This window comes from Molothrus ater, chromosome Z (assembly GCF_012460135.2).
Source record: "Molothrus ater isolate BHLD 08-10-18 breed brown headed cowbird chromosome Z, BPBGC_Mater_1.1, whole genome shotgun sequence".
In the NCBI taxonomy this organism is placed as follows: domain Eukaryota; kingdom Metazoa; phylum Chordata; class Aves; order Passeriformes; family Icteridae; genus Molothrus; species Molothrus ater.
Genome location: NC_050511.2, coordinates 22,363,937 through 22,381,240, shown reverse-complemented (window position 1 = coordinate 22,381,240; position 17,304 = coordinate 22,363,937). Strand labels below are relative to the sequence as shown.

General features: G+C 44.6%; 1 protein-coding gene across 1 annotated transcript in view; it reads right to left on the bottom strand.

The window, feature by feature from the left end:
- SERINC5 (serine incorporator 5) overlaps positions 1-14,064 on the bottom strand; it is a 40,784-nt gene extending 26,720 nt beyond the window's left edge. Inside the window, exons 1-2 of the mRNA XM_036403112.1 lie at positions 13,936-14,064; positions 950-1,117 (exon numbers count right to left, since the gene is read on the bottom strand). Coding sequence (XP_036259005.1) covers positions 950-1,117; positions 13,936-13,989 — 222 coding nt within the window. The 5' untranslated portion in view covers positions 13,990-14,064. The remainder of the gene's footprint in view (positions 1-949; positions 1,118-13,935) is intronic.
- Positions 14,065-17,304: the final 3,240 nt, after the last annotated feature.

Below are 17,304 nucleotides of genomic sequence, written 5' to 3'. Positions count from 1 at the left end.
AGATGCTCCCACTGATGGAAGCCTTCTGAGCCTCCAGGACAAGCACATACACAACTGCCAGAGCAGGCCCAATGATGCATTTGATGCATCTTCATTTTTAAGAATTAAGCAATGCAGCCCTTGTTCCCTCTAGTTAAAAGCAGAGTTTTTTTATTGTAGTTAGTAGTGGGTGAGGGAGAGGATTTGTGCTACTTGGGTGGCTTATGAAGCCAAACCAAATATGTGGTACAACAGGACCAGTGTGTGAGCACAAGCAGGCTGGTGAGCATTTAGCTTAGGAAAGTTATATTAAGACTCTGAAAGAAACCTGAGTTTTAAAGTCTAGCTTCAGCCACAACTCCTTTCATGCTTTTGAAGCTCTCTAATTAAAAAGACAATTAGAGATGAACAATATTTGCTGTGGTTAGAGGTCATGTGAACACAATGACTCAACAACACACACTGAAGAAAGCCCCTTGTAGAGGCTCTGCAGCATTGTGCTTTGCAGCAGTCTGTCACACCAGGAAGGCAGAATTAAAATTGCAACACTTGAAGAATTATTTTCTAATTTGCTGCTTCTGCTGCTAAACAAGTTGCCAGAGACAAAAATCAAGGTCAGACTGAACTGATCTTTTCTATTTAAACAAGTTCCCCAATACTTTTCCCTCCTGTGACAGTGCCTGCATAGCAAACCTGGGGTGGGTTGACTGCAGCAGATTTCTGCACCTGAGAGGAAGGATGCTAGGCCTTGGCTCTTCCTGATGTGAAACATGCTCAGTGGGTGACAGGAAGATGTGAGCATGGAAAAATCAAGAGATTGAGCATGGAAAATCATCCCATCGGTGTTCTGAAGTGGATGGGTGGAGGAAGTTGACCACCTCTTCTGAGGGAGCACCCCTGTACACAAAGAGCTGTGGAAGGAGTCCCGTTTTCTTCCAGGGGCAGCAGTCACCCCATCTCTGCTACTTACGTGAGTTTTCATTTCGTTAGCTACTGTTGTGGACATCATGACACAGCAGATGATGGTCACCAGGATGAAGTAAAGCGCGTACATGAAGCGGGTGCTGGTTGACTGCTTTATCTTGGGGCAGCATTTGCAGCACAAGGAACAAGCAGCAGTACCGCAGCAGCAGGCCAGCTGAAATGTAAGGCAAAAAACACAAGTCAAAAATCCACCCAAACCCTCCATCTTAAGGTTTCTATTGCAAAAGTTAGACAGCTGGGAGACTTCCTGAAAAACTCCAGAATTTCTCAAGTCCTCTCCTCCCAGCTGAGCAGCATTTAAGTGGAAGCAGTCTGTCTTGATTATCAAAACTCACTAGTTTGAAGCATATCAGTGTCCAGCTTTCCCAGATTTGCTAAAGATGAGAGACAGATTTCCCTGTGTATTTTAGTTTTCTACCAGCAACTGAGGGTCCACCAAGATAAAATCCACAAAATATAGCAAACCCATGTAATTATTTTATTCAACGAGGATAAAGGTACTGAATAAATCCTGAAAGGGATCTAGATTGAGGTTCATTATTTTCTTGCTGTCAGCAGTATCATTGACTTTCAAAGAACCTGGATTCACCTTCCCTGCCTTCTACTTTTAGAAAAGCCATATATAAAACACAAAGGTAAGCCTTACTTATATACATAAGGCAGCACTGTCCATGGCTAGGCCCTTCCTTGCAACAGGCAGCTGCTCCATATGGTTCCTGTGTGTGCTTAACCCACCAACCATGACCACAGGAGGGATTTTTGGACATCAGCAGGCAGCCAGGAGCAGGGAGCCGCCCTCCCAGGTCTCATTGCTGCCAACCCAGAGTAACCTCACCCTGCTACACTACCATTTTCCAGGCACTCCCTGAGGCTAGGTATGGTGAGCTGCCAGAGCATGGCACTCCAGCACACCAAGGCTGCTTCTTACTGGTGCTTCCTCGTTTTTGAAGGGCTCACGGGAACACTCAGAGAACCTTCTACTTTCTGCAAGCAGTTGTATAAGGTAGATGCTTGCCAAAGACTGAAAATCCACAAGGTGCCACATTTGAGTAGTCCAGGCAAACTTCATTGGTTGTATGTGTCTTCAGGCACCCAAGCATCATGCACTGTTTTCCTCCCAGGACACTTCCTCTTCCAGCATCAAGGACTTGTCTGATAAAGGGGAGGGGGTTTCATGTGTATTGGCAGACAACTATATCTAACTCCACAGAATATCACAACCAGATTGGCTGTTCAAAGAGCCTCAAATCATTCTGAAGAAGTCTCTTGAAAAGACTCCCAGTTTATCACTTCCTTGCTATGACTATCTCTGCAACATTCAAGGTCGTACTACCTGCCTCCAGCCCCCTGGAAGGGGGTGGCAGACAGGCCCTCCCCTTTCTCAAGAGCAGCTCTTGAGCTGCAGAAGACATAAAATGGGCACAGTCCAACCCAGCCCCCATGCTGCTCTTCTCTCACTTCACCACTGGATCTCATGCCAGAGAAGATGGGGCCCCAAAGCATGCAGCTGCTAAAACTGCTGCTACTGCAGAACAGAAATCCTGCCCAAAACACAGAGCTCCAGATATGGGGAATAAATAGAATGGGCTCATGTTGGCACCTAAGCTGGAAATTAAAAATACTATGTGCAAAACCACATCATGCAAGTATGCTTTCAAAATAGAAGGCTCTAATGGCTGAATGGCAATTCTATTTTTTATAGGTAGTGAAATTACATTGCCTTTTAGAGCATCAACACAGGTCCAGGATATAAGGAATATAAGTCCAGGATATAGGGAAGCTACAGCAAGTTACTGACTCAGCAAACAAATGCGGTAACATTTCAAAACAAATGCATACCAGAAATGTGTAATTTACCCACTTCAGAATTTTAACGGCAACAACAAAAAAGTAGTATTTTTTTTAAAAAAAGGACCTTTTAACATGAAAGGATTTGGTATCAGCCCAATCCAAAGTATCCACAAGGAACCTGAACTGCTTGCCTTAGCATAACAACTACAGTATGGAAGTAAAAAGGTATGCAGCTTAGGCATTTGTAAGGAGAAAAACATTTTCCTACACCAGGTGCTAGAGAGCTCTGCCAGTAAAACCTCATCTACATCCAGCAATGTCTACTACTCTACTCCTGGGTCACTGCAGCTGCTACTTAAAGCAACAAATGCTTAAACAGAATATGTAAGTCATTTATGTACTTTTCCACATTACTTAGACCTTAATGATAGTTTCTATTACTGAGCACGTACCCTAAAAATAGGAAATATTTGTGAAAAATAGCACGATTTCCATCTTGTTCCACATGCACCTCTTCAAGCACTCTGAAAAGCCATGGAAACCATAGAAAGTTGGTTAGACTATTCAGCCACAGCCTCAAATTTGGTGGTTTGGGGTTTTTTTGTGAGGGTTTTTTTTTTTTTTTTTCTTTTTTAAACTGTACCTCTAACATTCCAGAGTAGGCCACAATGAAATAGGTGTTATCCAAAAATAAATGAGAACAGTCTCTGTTCTAAAGATTAAGATGCTGACCACAACCTACTGACCCAAGAGGTTTCAAAGATATTATCTTTGAGTGACAAGACTTCAAAGCCCACATATACAAAGAGTTCTCTGTTAAGGTTTTGGTCAATTTGGAGCTAAGCTGCACAGACACACTGATGCCACATCCTTTACTGCAGGCATGGCCCATCTCACTTCTCCTTTGCCTTTTGACTGCAGCAATGGTCTGCACAAGGGCTCAAAACTCACTGCAAGCCAGCAACAAATTTTTGTCATGTTATAAAAAACAGACTGGGAAAAAAAGAAAGTAACGTCAAAAATCTTTTACAGATTACACTTATAAATAAAAGCTGCTCCAAAGAATGGGGCTCTGCAGGAGGAAGATGCTGTGCAGTTTTTAGGACAGAGACAACCCAACAATGATGGTCTGTGAACACTACCAGCAGGCAGGCCTTGTATGCACAGGTCTGTATGTATGTACTCCCTCAGAGTCTCACCAGCACCCCAAGCCCAGGTTCTCCAAAAGCCCAGCACAACAGCACCTGAAAGCCAGGCTGCTCCACCAGGAGTTTGTTATCCTGGTTTCAAGTCCCTCTCTATCCAAAGGCTCCCACAAGTTAGGCAGCAAGCACAGCCAGCCCAGCTCATCTCGCTCTAGCTTTACATCTCCTCACCAGGGTGAACACCGCAGTCCGACAATAATTACAAACAGTGGGCAAATATTTATGCTTTCCACAAACAGTTACCATCAGCCAGCTCGCTCACACTAACCCACCAGGACACAACAGCGTGGACTAGCTGCCTGCTTTGCTCCATGCTACTCATTCAGAACGCAGAGAGTACAGTGCCAACTTGCGTGAGACCCCAGAATCTGAAAGCCTAACATACTTGAAAACAGATTTGAACTGCCTGGATGATGGCTGACTTGACTGGTTTCACAACAGCAGCTGTGGAAAGCTGTGTGGGAAATATTTCTGTTAAAATATATTCAAACAGTTTCACAGCCTTTTCTTCTGGTAGCCAGGCTGGCTTAACAACCCCAGGCTCAACCAGCCGTTGTTCCAATGACACCAGAGCTGTGGGTATGATCCCCACATAGGCCATTCACGTAAGAGCTGGACTCAATGATCCTGGTGGGTCCCTTCCAACTGACACTGATGTGTGACTCCTCTGCCAGCCGCTCGCCCACTCTTACCCCTGCTCCAGCACTCATGAGCCCTGACAGTTCTTTCTTCTGCTGCGGGTGACCAAATCAAGCAACCTAGTGGCAAGTTGTGGAAGTCACATATCAACCCTTCTGAGCTGCTGATTTACTACACATCAGCAGCAACAGTTCTACCACTTCATGTGAGGGCACAGTGCACAGGCGGAGGGGAAAGCAGAGGTGAATGCTTTGCAGCTGTCCTACACACCTTCTCCCTTCTCTGAGCAGATGTTTCCAGGGGCGCTTTCCTACAGCACTCATTCAATTTGAGTGCTGTAGGTACCTGCCAATGCAAGGAACAATAATTTTGACATTCACCCAGTAAAGAGCAGAAGTAAGCAGACACGTAAGAACCCCAGGTAAGGTGCCTGGGGAGCACCTGTGGTTAACAAGAGTTAGACAGGTTAATAAAACAGGGTAAAAGCAGGCTTACCACCTTGCGAGCCAGCTATCGGTTCCCTACAGTAAGTACTCTGCCAACACACACTTAACATCTGCCACACACTCAAGTCTTGATTTTTCCAAGTTGTGATGCGATCTGATAAATCAGTGGAATGGGCTATGAGAGTAATGTTAAGCACATGTAACTGTTTACATACAAGACTGAAAGTAAGAGAACCTATCTTGCCTGCTGCTTTTATAGAGACAGTGAGATTTTAAGACTGTATTTTCCACATACGTTTCCAAAAATATTTCAAAGGCTTTAGAAAATACTTTGTGTAGTTATTAAAGTGAAGAGTTTCAGGATCACTGCCCAAAATAGCCTATGGTATTTCAAAATTATACAAACCATTAGGCAAGTATCAAGCTTATCACAACAAAGAATTTCCTTTTGGGAGACTTCAGCAGAAATGGTAAAAATCAAAGGGGATAAGACCACAATGGGGAAAAAAACTGCATTCTTTAATGAAATGAAGACTTAGCAGCTTTTCATTTCTTCCTTCCTAACTGACAGCCTGGCGAGAGCAACGGGGGAGACGGGAAAATGCGTGCCTTCCAGCCTGTCCATGGAGCACAGGAATGTGCCTTGCCGAAGCTTCTTTTCATGGGAGCCTACAGCAGCTTAGTTTTTCATGCATTGCCCGGTTACTTGACTACCAGCATTATCTGGGCCATAAGATTTGCAGATAATGCAGTCACCAAGCTGTTAACAGCAGTGTCTATCGAAAACACCCAAACATCTACTCTCTCAGCTGCAGGCAACATCCAAACAGGCTGGGCAGGCAAAGCAGCCAGCCCTGCATGAAAAAGATCCTGAAGTGACCACACATCCACCTTTGCTTGGACTCTTGGTTTCAGGAAAGAGCATCTACACGCAAATATTTCATTAGTGCATTAGTGGTTCATGAAAACAAGAGGTCTGATGCCAGGTGTCCTGAGTGTTAGGAGCTGGTCTCAGACTATTACTGAAAATCGACTGCTGATATGCATTTTCCAAAAGCTTCTTCAATGGGTCACATGATTACGCAGCTGTTTGTCCCTCTGAAGTAACTAAATTCACCAAAAAGGAGGCCTTATTTTGTCTTTTGTCTGACATAACTGGCTTTCCACTGCTTGTTATTTAATATTCAGACTCACCATGTGACTTAAGCCAAGAGGCTTTGTGAACCAACACACCAGTTAATCAACTGACGACCTATTTTGAGGAGCGCATGTCACACTGCGAACTGTGCAAAATTGAAACAGATTTCAGAGAAAAGCCACGCCAGCCCAGACGCTGCCTGAGACGTGCTTTCTGGTGAGGCTTTCCTGCCCTCAGCCACCACGGACGGGGCAGAACTGCCGTGCAGCAACAAGCAGCTCTAAACCTAGGCAAGAAAGCTACACTGGGCTGAGGATGATTCGCTTCTGTCGCTCTGCACAAACATTCCTGAGTGGTGACTCAGCTCAGCATTAGAAAATAACATCACTGCAAAATGCCCAAATTCAAGTCTGCTCAACTGCTCTTGTCCTGATGATTTTGGAAAAATCAAGTCGATTGTTTAGTCTGATCTAAGTCTCACAGGGTATCGTATCACCCATCTCCTCCACTGAGCTATTTTCCATTAGCACAGACCATCTGGATTTGAGAGCAGTATGAGGAAAACTGTCCATCCCTGTGGTTACTTAAATCTGACACTGCAAAGTGAAAAAAACCCTACCTTCTAATTTGTCTGCTACAGTTTCCCAAGCACTGGCTCCTGGTGAGGCTTTCTTTACTAGCTTAGACAACCTTTTAATTTCCTGGTCTTTTCTCCAGGCTCATCAGAGAAGGAAACCAAAACATTTACCCTCAGTCTCATTTGAAGACTTTAAGACTTCTCCTCCCAGCAGCTAAGTTTTGCAGAGTCTTTTTCCTCCCCAAAAATTTCAATTTTACCCAGTCTCTCCTACAAAACCATGGCTGTCCAGCAGCAAAGAGTCCATCAAGTCACCTGACTCCTCTCTCCAGCATACAGCCACAAAGGGGTGGGATCCAGCCTTGCAGCACTCCACAAACAAGGTGGGCAACCAGCTACATGGCTGCACTTAAAAAGCTGTATTTTTGCCATTCAGGTTACATCTACTTCAATAGCAGTCTCAGCTTCACCAGTCCTTTTATCCGCCCATTGTTTCTGGGAGCAATTTTAAAGATCCTCTCAAGTTAGACCTGATCCTGAATTTCCTTTGCATTGATCCCTGGACATTTTTCACTGAGAGCAACCTCTGTTGGGTGACAGGTTCAGCTGTCCTTTCCTATAATTACACATTTCACAGTTTTCTCATCTGCGGGTAGTTTAAGCTCATGCTGCCGCCACTTCTCAGACTTTCACAGCAGAGGAGATAGTAACTGAGCAACTGAAAGATGAAAGAGAAGTGAGCAGTGGCAATGCCTCACAGCTGGGGCCATCACTTCATACAGAGAGCAGATTTTCTCCAGGTTAGCTCTGACGTTTTAGACCCAAACTCTAGAGGTAGGATGGCACATGGTATAACATGCCACATCACCAGGTACAGAGAACAAAATGCAGGGCAGTATCTGCCCAAGTCCATGTACCACTGGAGTGAAGAAGCAGTTAAAAATGAAATTTTCATATGCGTTGGCTTAAAAGCACATAGCTGGAACAGCTGCTTTGCTTTTGAATGAACAGACAGCTTTGAGATGTTTCACAAACATGCTGAGTCTTTAAAAGATGGTTTCAGTACTGAGTCCAAGAGGACTTTGGGGAGTAAAAAAAGACAAAAAAGACATTAACACTTTGTACAAAGAGACAAAAGCCAATAAACTGGTGAAAAGCCCTAACTCTTGCTCATCCCTTCATATTAAAAAAAAATCCTACTTGTTCAAAGCATTGCTAAAGGTGTTTCAGTTTACATCAATACACACTATTCCTGAGCGGCAGATTCAAAGTGGAGCCTGCTCACATCCTGACATTGCTTCTTGATGAGCATTTTTAAATATAATGCCTACATCTTCCTGATATAGGAAGTATTCCTGAACCACTGTTTTGCCAGTGACGGTAATAAGCCAAGAGAAAAACCCTTGAGACAGGTCTTTCCAGAAAACATGAAGAACAGTTCCTGTTAAAACTCAGGTTGATGTATTTTAGATCAGTGCTACTGGGCAGAAAGAAGAGTAAAATTTTATTCGCTCAGACTGTTAACATTTATATGCTTAAGTACTTGAGCACACACCATCTTTAATTGCTGGATTATCCAATTACTAAACTGCAAAGACTAGTTCCTGCGTAGCTACCACTAATTAAAATGATGATGAGATGGCTGGTGTGTAGGTCTCCCTTCAAAATGGGTACAGAGCCACCTCCCCCACATTCCATCACAGGCACACCCTACAGTCCCCCCCAGCTCTGGCTGGCCCAGTGCCTCACTCCCTCATGCTGTAACACGCTGATGCTGAAGCTTATTTCCTGGATAACTTAACAAGGCAGCAGGTCAAATCCCATCAACAGAATGGTCAGCTGCAGACTAAACATCTTGGAGGGCAGGCATTCAACATGCTAAGACCTATTAGGGCCTGCACCCTAATGGTGGAGAAAGAAATGGAAGCACCACTGACTGAGGTCCTTGAGAAGGACACAGGAAGCAACCTAAGGTCCAAGCATCTTCACATGGCTAACTTGAGAACACCATGCAACCTCAGCATGTGTCTGGGATGAGAGCAGCCACTAGCTCCAACGAGACCTACAGCTTCCACCGTAGTCACAGCTCAGCCTTTCATCCCTGAATTAACTAGGTCTTGTACCTAAAACTGCAAGTGCTTCCATTGCAATGAAAGCTCCAGTAACAGGAAAAACATATCCTGGAACAACCACACTTGCAAAAACTAAAATAAAACTGGCAGTAGTGTTTAGATCCTTTGGCAGAAAAATAGAAAAAATACCCCCTTGCCCTTAAAAGTGAAGGCCCTGCTCTTATACTGCCTTCACTCCACAGCTCTAGAGCTATGGGTATTTAAGGCATTTCTTTAAGCCCACAATACAACAACTCATGGGATGCAAGAGATAAAGTCTAATAAAATAGGAAGCCATTGGAAATCAGGCAGAAATGAGACAGACCGTCTTTTCCCTCTTATGCAGTGACAGGGAAAGGATTCCAACCTAGAAATGCAATGTCAAATTATACAACACTAACAGGATCTCCCCATCTTTTGGTCACTTTTCCTTCCCATTTTGATCACTTTTGAATCCAGCAGTAAATTTTATCCTGCTATGGCAGACAGATGAAACCTCCAAGATAAGTTTTTAAAGTTTCCTGGAAAAGAGGCTAAAATTTTAGTAGAGGAAAAAATGATCTCTCAACCCTAACCAAGGAAAAAGTTGTAACGCAACTTTATAATTATTAGAAAGGGAATCAGCCTGAGAGACCAACCTCAATGGACAAAGCTGCAGGAAATCAGGCTTTGCTAATTCAATTATTCAGGAAACCATTTATTTAAAGCAACAACTCCATGTTTCTGCAAACAGGGAAAATAGTCCTTCACCAGGCTTTTTTTCCTAACTTATTGGAGTACACTGCAATACCCTACATCTGACCTCAGACAGCTAGTTTCACCTTCTATCACAATTAATAACAGCAGTGGCAGAGGTGTGGAAACCTGCAGCTAAAAGTTCAGGTCAAACACACTAAACAAACCCCTGGCACCTAGGAAGACCATTTGCAGAACAAGAGATAGCATTTTTGGGAGCACCATGTGGAGTGAAGCCAGGAACAGCACGGCACCATCCCTCAGCACTGTGGTACACCACACTACACATACGTCCTGCAATGCTCCTGTGACCTCAGAGGACACAAATCTGGATGATGGTGACAGAACCACCCTTTCCACCATGTAATGAAAAGGGGAGACCATGGGGGACAGGAGTGCAAGCCCCGTTCTCAACCTGCAGATGCAAACAGGCAGCACCAGAGAGGCAGGCAGTCCTGGAGCGCACAGGCATATCCCTCCTTTCCCCAGAAGCTATGAGTCACAGAAGTCAAAAGATGGGCCAATGTCAACCTTAAAAATATAGCAGCACTGTTTTTACCCCCCCTTTTTTTTTAAAAAAAAACATCATAATTAGAATTCTGGGTAGAAAATGAAAACTTGATATTCTTACTTTTGGCACATCTTTTATTTACTACCTGATATGATTTCTAAGTGCAGAACACTATTAAGGACATCTCTCAAGATTTAACAGACCTACAAAAAGAGCTACCTAAACTTGAATAGCTATCAGTTCTAACTGGAAAATTCATCTACTTGAACAACCCAGCTACAAGATACCATCCACCCAAAATGAATGTTAACGATCTAAATTACATTTATTTAACTCTGGAAAAAACATATTCGTTGTAATAAAGACTTTCTGCAACAGCTGCTTTCTTTAACCATGATCTCAACTTTATTCTCTTGAGAATCACTAGTGAAGAAAAGCCAAATAGAAAATCCAGTTTCCTGTCAATTTAAGCGGAGTTTTTATGTAATCAAAAGCATTGTGAAGGCCCTAGCCAAACTGTATTCTCACTGCATTCTAAAAATAGGTCTATCAATGAGACACAAGCAAAAGAAGAAACATTTAAGCTTATTACAGCTCAGAAATCTAAATATCACAATTATCTTCAAAGCAAGGTTGTACACTGCTCAGTAAAAAACAACTGCAGAAATAAAAGTTTATAAATGGCCAAATTCCTTCAAAGTAAGTTTCCAGGGTCTGCCTGGCAAGGATGCAAGTCACAGAGTAAGGTCCGGTAAGATAATTTTAAACAATTTTGCAAATGCAAAATCAGCATAACCGATGCACACTGCAGTCTGTCAGCTCTCTGCTATATCCTGTAACAACAGGAATCTGGGCTGCAAAACCTGGATGCATTCATTCTGACAGGAACCATCAACCAGACATTTAGCATGGTCTGACTTAAGAAAGTACCAATCACACATCATCCACTTCGCACCAGGGAAATTTTTTTGAGTGAAAATTAATTGTCATGTTAACTTACAATAAAATTTTCATATCAGCAACAGACAAATGGCAATTACACACAAATGACAACTGCACTTAAATAGCTCAGAAAGACAATACTAAAGTTCTCATTCAGCTCTAGGAAAGCAGATCCAAAGACAGAGGCATGCATAAGATATCAACAAGGCAAAAATACCACAAAAAACTCCTCACACTAGAGGACATCAAGCACATTAAACTACTGTATTTTAGGAAAAAATGAGGGGACCTAACATGAGAGTTGTTTTGTATAACTTTTACAAAAGTTTCATCTTTCCTCAAGCACTTAATCTCTCTTTCTGGACACAGGGTTAACTTCATCTTCAGGGAAACATTGAAGGAGAGGCCAAATTCCTTCTTGATTTTCCAGCTTGATTAACAGTACCCACAAAACGGCTGAGGATGCTTGGATGAGACAGAATGAAGAACTTCTATCCCATTTGGGTTTTTTTGTGCATTAATCATGTTATACAAACATGCCCTCATCAAGGTTGGAATACATCAAGTAAAAAAGGCAAGGACCATTTTTCATTTTAAAAATGTGACACTGCATGCTAATGAAACGTGGTTTATTCTGTTTATTACCATAGCCTGTAAAAAAGTTATCCACGCTGTTTGCTGGTGTAACTCCAGCAATACGTCCTATTTAGCATAGATAATTCTTACATCAAAAGTAGTGCTTGAGCCAGCAGAATAAATGTCCCCAGAGATTTCTGGCACTATGACTACATCCACCTAAGGGTTTTTGCTTTATCTTCAACAACACTAAGGAGTTCAGTTTTTTTACAGACTCCAAAGTGACATTTCAGTGTCAATGAAACACATTACTATCAGGGATTACCTGACAGGGAAACACATTACTATCAGGGATTACTAAACAGGGTAGGTTGGTCATGCTAAAGCCATGCCATTCACCACTGAGCATCTCAACAGTTTCATCCTCTTGGTAATTTAAGTTATTTCTCCGGGAGCTACACGCAAAAAAAAAGAAAATGCACAATGAAAATGCAAAAAGCCACGAGCCACTGTAGTAGCAGCACCTACTAACTTCACTCTGTCGAGCTGCTCCACAACTTGTTTCACACCCTGCCAGAATGGTTATGAAGCAGCAGTCAGGGAGGCCCCTGCATTAAGAAGAGTATTAGCAAATGTGGTTAGTGCTGTCCTGCAGGTCCACAGGACTGTGTGGAGAGGCTCAGAGCAGCTCCCAGAGGGTAAGCAAGTGGATGCATGCTCAGCAATCCTCCTGTCCCGCTGAAGACTGAAAGAACCACAGACAAAAGAACAAATCTACACCAGGATTTCAAACTACAGAAAATACACATTTTTCCCAGGTGGCTCATAAAGGAGCAAGAGAATAATCAGAATCTAAGGGTGAGCAGGGTGAGCAAAGGAAAAGAAATATCAATAGAATTAGGACCATAAGGTACTTAAATATGTAAAACAATAGGAATAAGCTCGCTGGCTAGTCTGCTGCAGACAGAAGTAGTAATGGGTTTCTACTGCAGAAACAGAGATTTATGAAAATTAACCACAAAATAAAGTGCCTGGGGAAGATGTCTAACATCATACCAGAGAGACAACCATTAGGAACGGAGTCCTTCCCTTCAGTGCAACCAAGAAGGAGATCTGGAAAGGGCCTCACTACTGCCTATCTCCTCCAAGTCATGATCCCTCATCTATGGAATTGATTTAAATGGGAAAACAGGTGTACCATGGTAAGACGAGGAGAACAGTGTAGGTCCTGCACCGCCCTACATCACCACTTGCTCTCATCTCTCACTTCCTCTGCCAGCACCTGAATATGCTGAAACCTTCCACAAGCCGAATTTAAAGGAGTTTGTGGAAGGATCTGAGCACTGATAGGCATTCAGGGGCTATGAGATTAGTTAAGTGCATTCCACTTGTTATACCATGTGGTTTAAGAACTCCGCACCACCTGCAGCCAGTGGCTACCACCCAACCGCCTCCCGCAGCAGCTCAAAGGATCCGTAGCCCTTTGGGAATTGCTCTTTGCGGCGCAGGGCTTTAGGAATGCCTCTCTCCCTGTCAGCGCCTCCACCCGCATGCCGCTGCCCGCTCCCGGCTCCCGCCCGTCCGCACGCACCTCGGCACAACCCGCGCCCTCAGGACAGCTCCCTCCCGAAAGACGAGCGGAGCCCGCCCAGGAAACTGGCAGAAACACCCCCGTGGGCACTCGGAGAGCCTGGACAGGCACCTCGGCTCGCTGCAGGGCTGCTTTTCCTCTACCACGCCGGCGGCCCGGGGAGCCCGGCGCGCAGCCCGACCCGGCGCCCGCCGAGCCGCGGCCGCAGGTTAGCAGGGCAGCGCAGGGACGGCCCCTGCCCACCCCGGCCCCGCTGCCGCGGGGAGCGCCCACCGCCTGGCTCCGCGGGACCTCGCTCCCCGCCGCGGCCGCGGGAATGCCCGGGAACGCCCGCCCGCCCCACACCTGCCCCGCTCCCCGCGCCCCGAGCCTACCTGGCCGGCGCAGCAGCGGGCAGACATGCTGGCAGAGCGGGCCAACGCGGCTCCCCCGCCGCTGCCGCACGCAGGAGCGCGCAGGGCTTGGGTGTCCTGCGCTGGGCAGGGCTGGGATGTCCTGGGATGGGCAGGGCAGCCCGGCACCGCCTCTGCCCCGCTGCCGGCCCGGCCCCGCCACCCGGCTTCCGCTGTCGTCAGCCGCCTGTGAGCTCCGCCGCCGCGCTGCCGGGGCCCGCCGCAGCCGCCGTGCTGCGCTACGAGCGGGGCCAGCCTCGGCAGGCTGTCCTGCTCGCAAGGACACTGCTGAGACCGCTTGCCTGCTAATATACTTACTAAAACACCTGGTTTTGAGTAGCTGGGATCCAATAAATTCAGTGAGTAGGGCATTTAGACGTGCGGGTCTTACGAGGCCGGGCAGGGAATTGAGGTATAACGCTGTAGTGCACCAGCCCCGGTGCAAGCCGCTTTGGCGCGTCGCACGGCCGGCACACACGCCCGTTTCTACGTGGAAAAGCCATGTTTGTTCCAAGGACAGCTGTGAGGCCGTGCTTTCCTAACAGGAGCTGAGACCTTTCCCCGATGTTTCCAAAATACTTCCTTCAGTCTCCACCTAAGAATCATGGGCAGTACTAGGCAGTAGTCAAGGATTTCTCAGCTTCCCATGTGATGACAGGAACTTGCAAAGCCAAATTCAGATATGACAGGCGTCATCGTATCAAATTAATGTGTCTTTACAAACACACTGCTTGTAGAGAAGGCCAGAGATAAGGTAGATAAGGAAGTAACGAGAAAACCCATTAATTTTAGAAAGCTTTACTAATTGATGCAGACAGCTGCTCAGCCAAGGTTACGCTAAGCTCCTGAACTTTGTGAAGAACAAAGACTTGATAGAGGTATGAATATTACCTTCTCTGCCCAGGGCAGACTTAAAACTAATTTTAATGATCATGTATGTTCTAAAGGAGGGCTACATATTAAGGAGATGTGTTGTAGATGGATATGGGAAAGTCTGTACTTCCACAGGACTCCTCTGTCTCCTTTGTGGACACTAAACTGTAGTGACAGGAATTTTACACACAGATAGGAATTACTACTGTAATGCTATAAAAAGTAGAAATTAAGGACTCTCTGGAAAGACCCTGGTCTTGACTGCTCTGTGTGTAACTGTGTGTGCGTGCTGTAATATTTAATATAACTATTTTAAACTCTATTTCTAGTCCTAACTGCTCTTATTTTAGGAATTCAGTGCAACTAAAAGCTATTATCCTGAATAGGAGTATGTACGTGTAGATAATGTAGCAACACTTAGCAAGGAAACTGGGATGGATTGCAGGATGTAAAACCCCTTCCTCTTTCCTCATGTATGCAAACAAACAGAGTTTATGCTTCAGGAAGTGGATCACATGATGAATCAGCATTACATAATTTGGTGTTATACTACGGACTGAGGAGACCCGTTACCATAGCGGTACAGTTAATAAAAACCAGATATGTACTTTGTTTTTAGTGGTGCTCCAAAAACTGCATATACTCAGCCAGAGACAAGGTATTTACCAGTCTTACAAGATTAATTCTGTCAACCAGATGGTTGTTAAACTGCAAAGGACATCAGTGGGCATCTGAGAGGACCTCAGCACCTATACAGTTTGTTTGATGTAGCTGATGCTTGTGCTTTGTAGCAGCAGCAAAAGTCCCAGCCTCAGGTGAGGACTCCTGGAGCTGGGGACTCAGTACACCTTCTTTGATTTGTAGCTCCTTTCCCCAGAAGCTGCAGAGATAGACTCAAGAATTGAATGACGATCAGGAAAGCAGCATGACCGGCCAACAGGCAGTGGAAAACCACTGGTGTGTTTAACTTTGAAACACAGTCAGCTTCCCAAAGAATGTGGTTAAGACATGGGAACACAAGGATCACAGACTAGTGAAAAACTGCAAAACTGCAATCATCTTCTATTTCTGTTCCAGACTTCTTATACAATTGCAAGAAGCTGTCTGGTCAGGCTTTGTTAAATTTCCACATCTGCAAAATCAACTCAAAACATGAAGGAGAATCTGAGGTTTAATTTAAAAATGAAGCTGTCTTACAAAGAGAGACTGGTGAAGGTGATGTATGGGCATGGTGGAAGACTTTGAGGGGCTGTACCACACATCAGCATGTCTGCAATAGCAACAAGCATTCACTGCATGGGGAGCACCATTAATTCACTGCTCTGTGCAGATCTGTTAATGTCAGACAGTGCTGTTATGAACAAATCCAGCCTCTGCACTGGAGAAAACAGCAGAGCTCTGTAATGGCTTTCCAATCAGTTAGAGCACCCTAGAGCTCTGGGATGTGTGCCTTGGCTTTTTCAGTAAAAATTCATCACCAGAAAGGCTTGGACTTCCCTGCTGTGTTGCTGGCAAACATTTCGCCGACTAATAGCAAAGCAGTGTGCAGATGTTATTACATGGAAAGAACTGTCATTCTCAAACTATCAGTGCATTTAGAATAAGGTTTATCCATCAAATACACATTCTAAAATCAGAGAAGGGTGATCTGATTTACTGGGCAGAAATCTTCAACCAGTAGTAATTCCTGCCTCAAAATCTTCCTTTGGGCAGGGGGTCTCTTTGAGGAGATGCTAATTCTGATTTAGGGCTTTCAAGTGGCAGGAAATTCACTGCATCACTGGGGAAATGCAAGATGCCTTGGTCTAGCTTTGTATGGGGAATTTTATGCACACAGACTTACAGAGTTCTAGTAAGTCAGAAAGAAAGGAGGCATGGAGTGTCCCCACAGGACAAAAGACAGCCAAGGAGTACCCAAGAACTGACTTAAAACTCTGATCTCCATTCAGGTGCCAGGGAGCAAAGAAGGAAGGAAAGCACTGGGTTAGAAGCTGTAACCATGGGGCAATTCTCAGGAAAACCCCTGGTTAGAAGCCAGTTGTGCCCTGGGAGCAAACCATTCTCCTCACCAGAACGTGCACAGTGGAGCAGCAGCACCTGAAGCCCTTGAAGATGTCACTTTTAGGCAGCCCACAATATAGCCAACCCATTTTTAGACATACTGGTCACCTCTGGCACATCAGCTTTGCTCAGGTCACTGGGAGAGGCCTTATTGCCCTCAGAGGCCAACCACAGTTTCACCTACAGGTGTTGCACCTCTACACATATCTGCTTTACTCTTGCCCCACTCATTGCTACATGCACTATTGTTGCAGAAGCACAGGTACTCATCATCCTCCTTCACTGTGAGTGGAATGCATTGCCTCTGCAGAGAACTCAGAAGATGTTTACGGTGAAGCAGAAAGCTTTTTGGCATAGCACAGGGAAATCATAACTTACCAGGAATGCTCAAAGACTCTCTGCTTCCTCAGTATGAACCAGCTCCGTGTATTTTAGGATAAGAATATTAGGAATTGCATTGTTCTCATCTTCTGAAATAAAGCTACAACTCAGAATGATGTTTTCAGTATTATGTAATTTCAATTTTTCTCAGTAATTAAACAGTTTTGGGTTGTGTCAATTGGCAAAATGAAGAGCACAAAATGTCTGCATCCAATAAGAAGGAGAAATACACCACTTGGCTGTTTTTCAGGTGAAATTAAATATGGCAATTTTCTTCCAAATGTGTATGCAAGCAGAAGGAAAACAAAACCACATTCTTACATGTTGTGGTGGTCACTTCTGTAAATTTAGAATTTCTATGCCTGTTAAAAC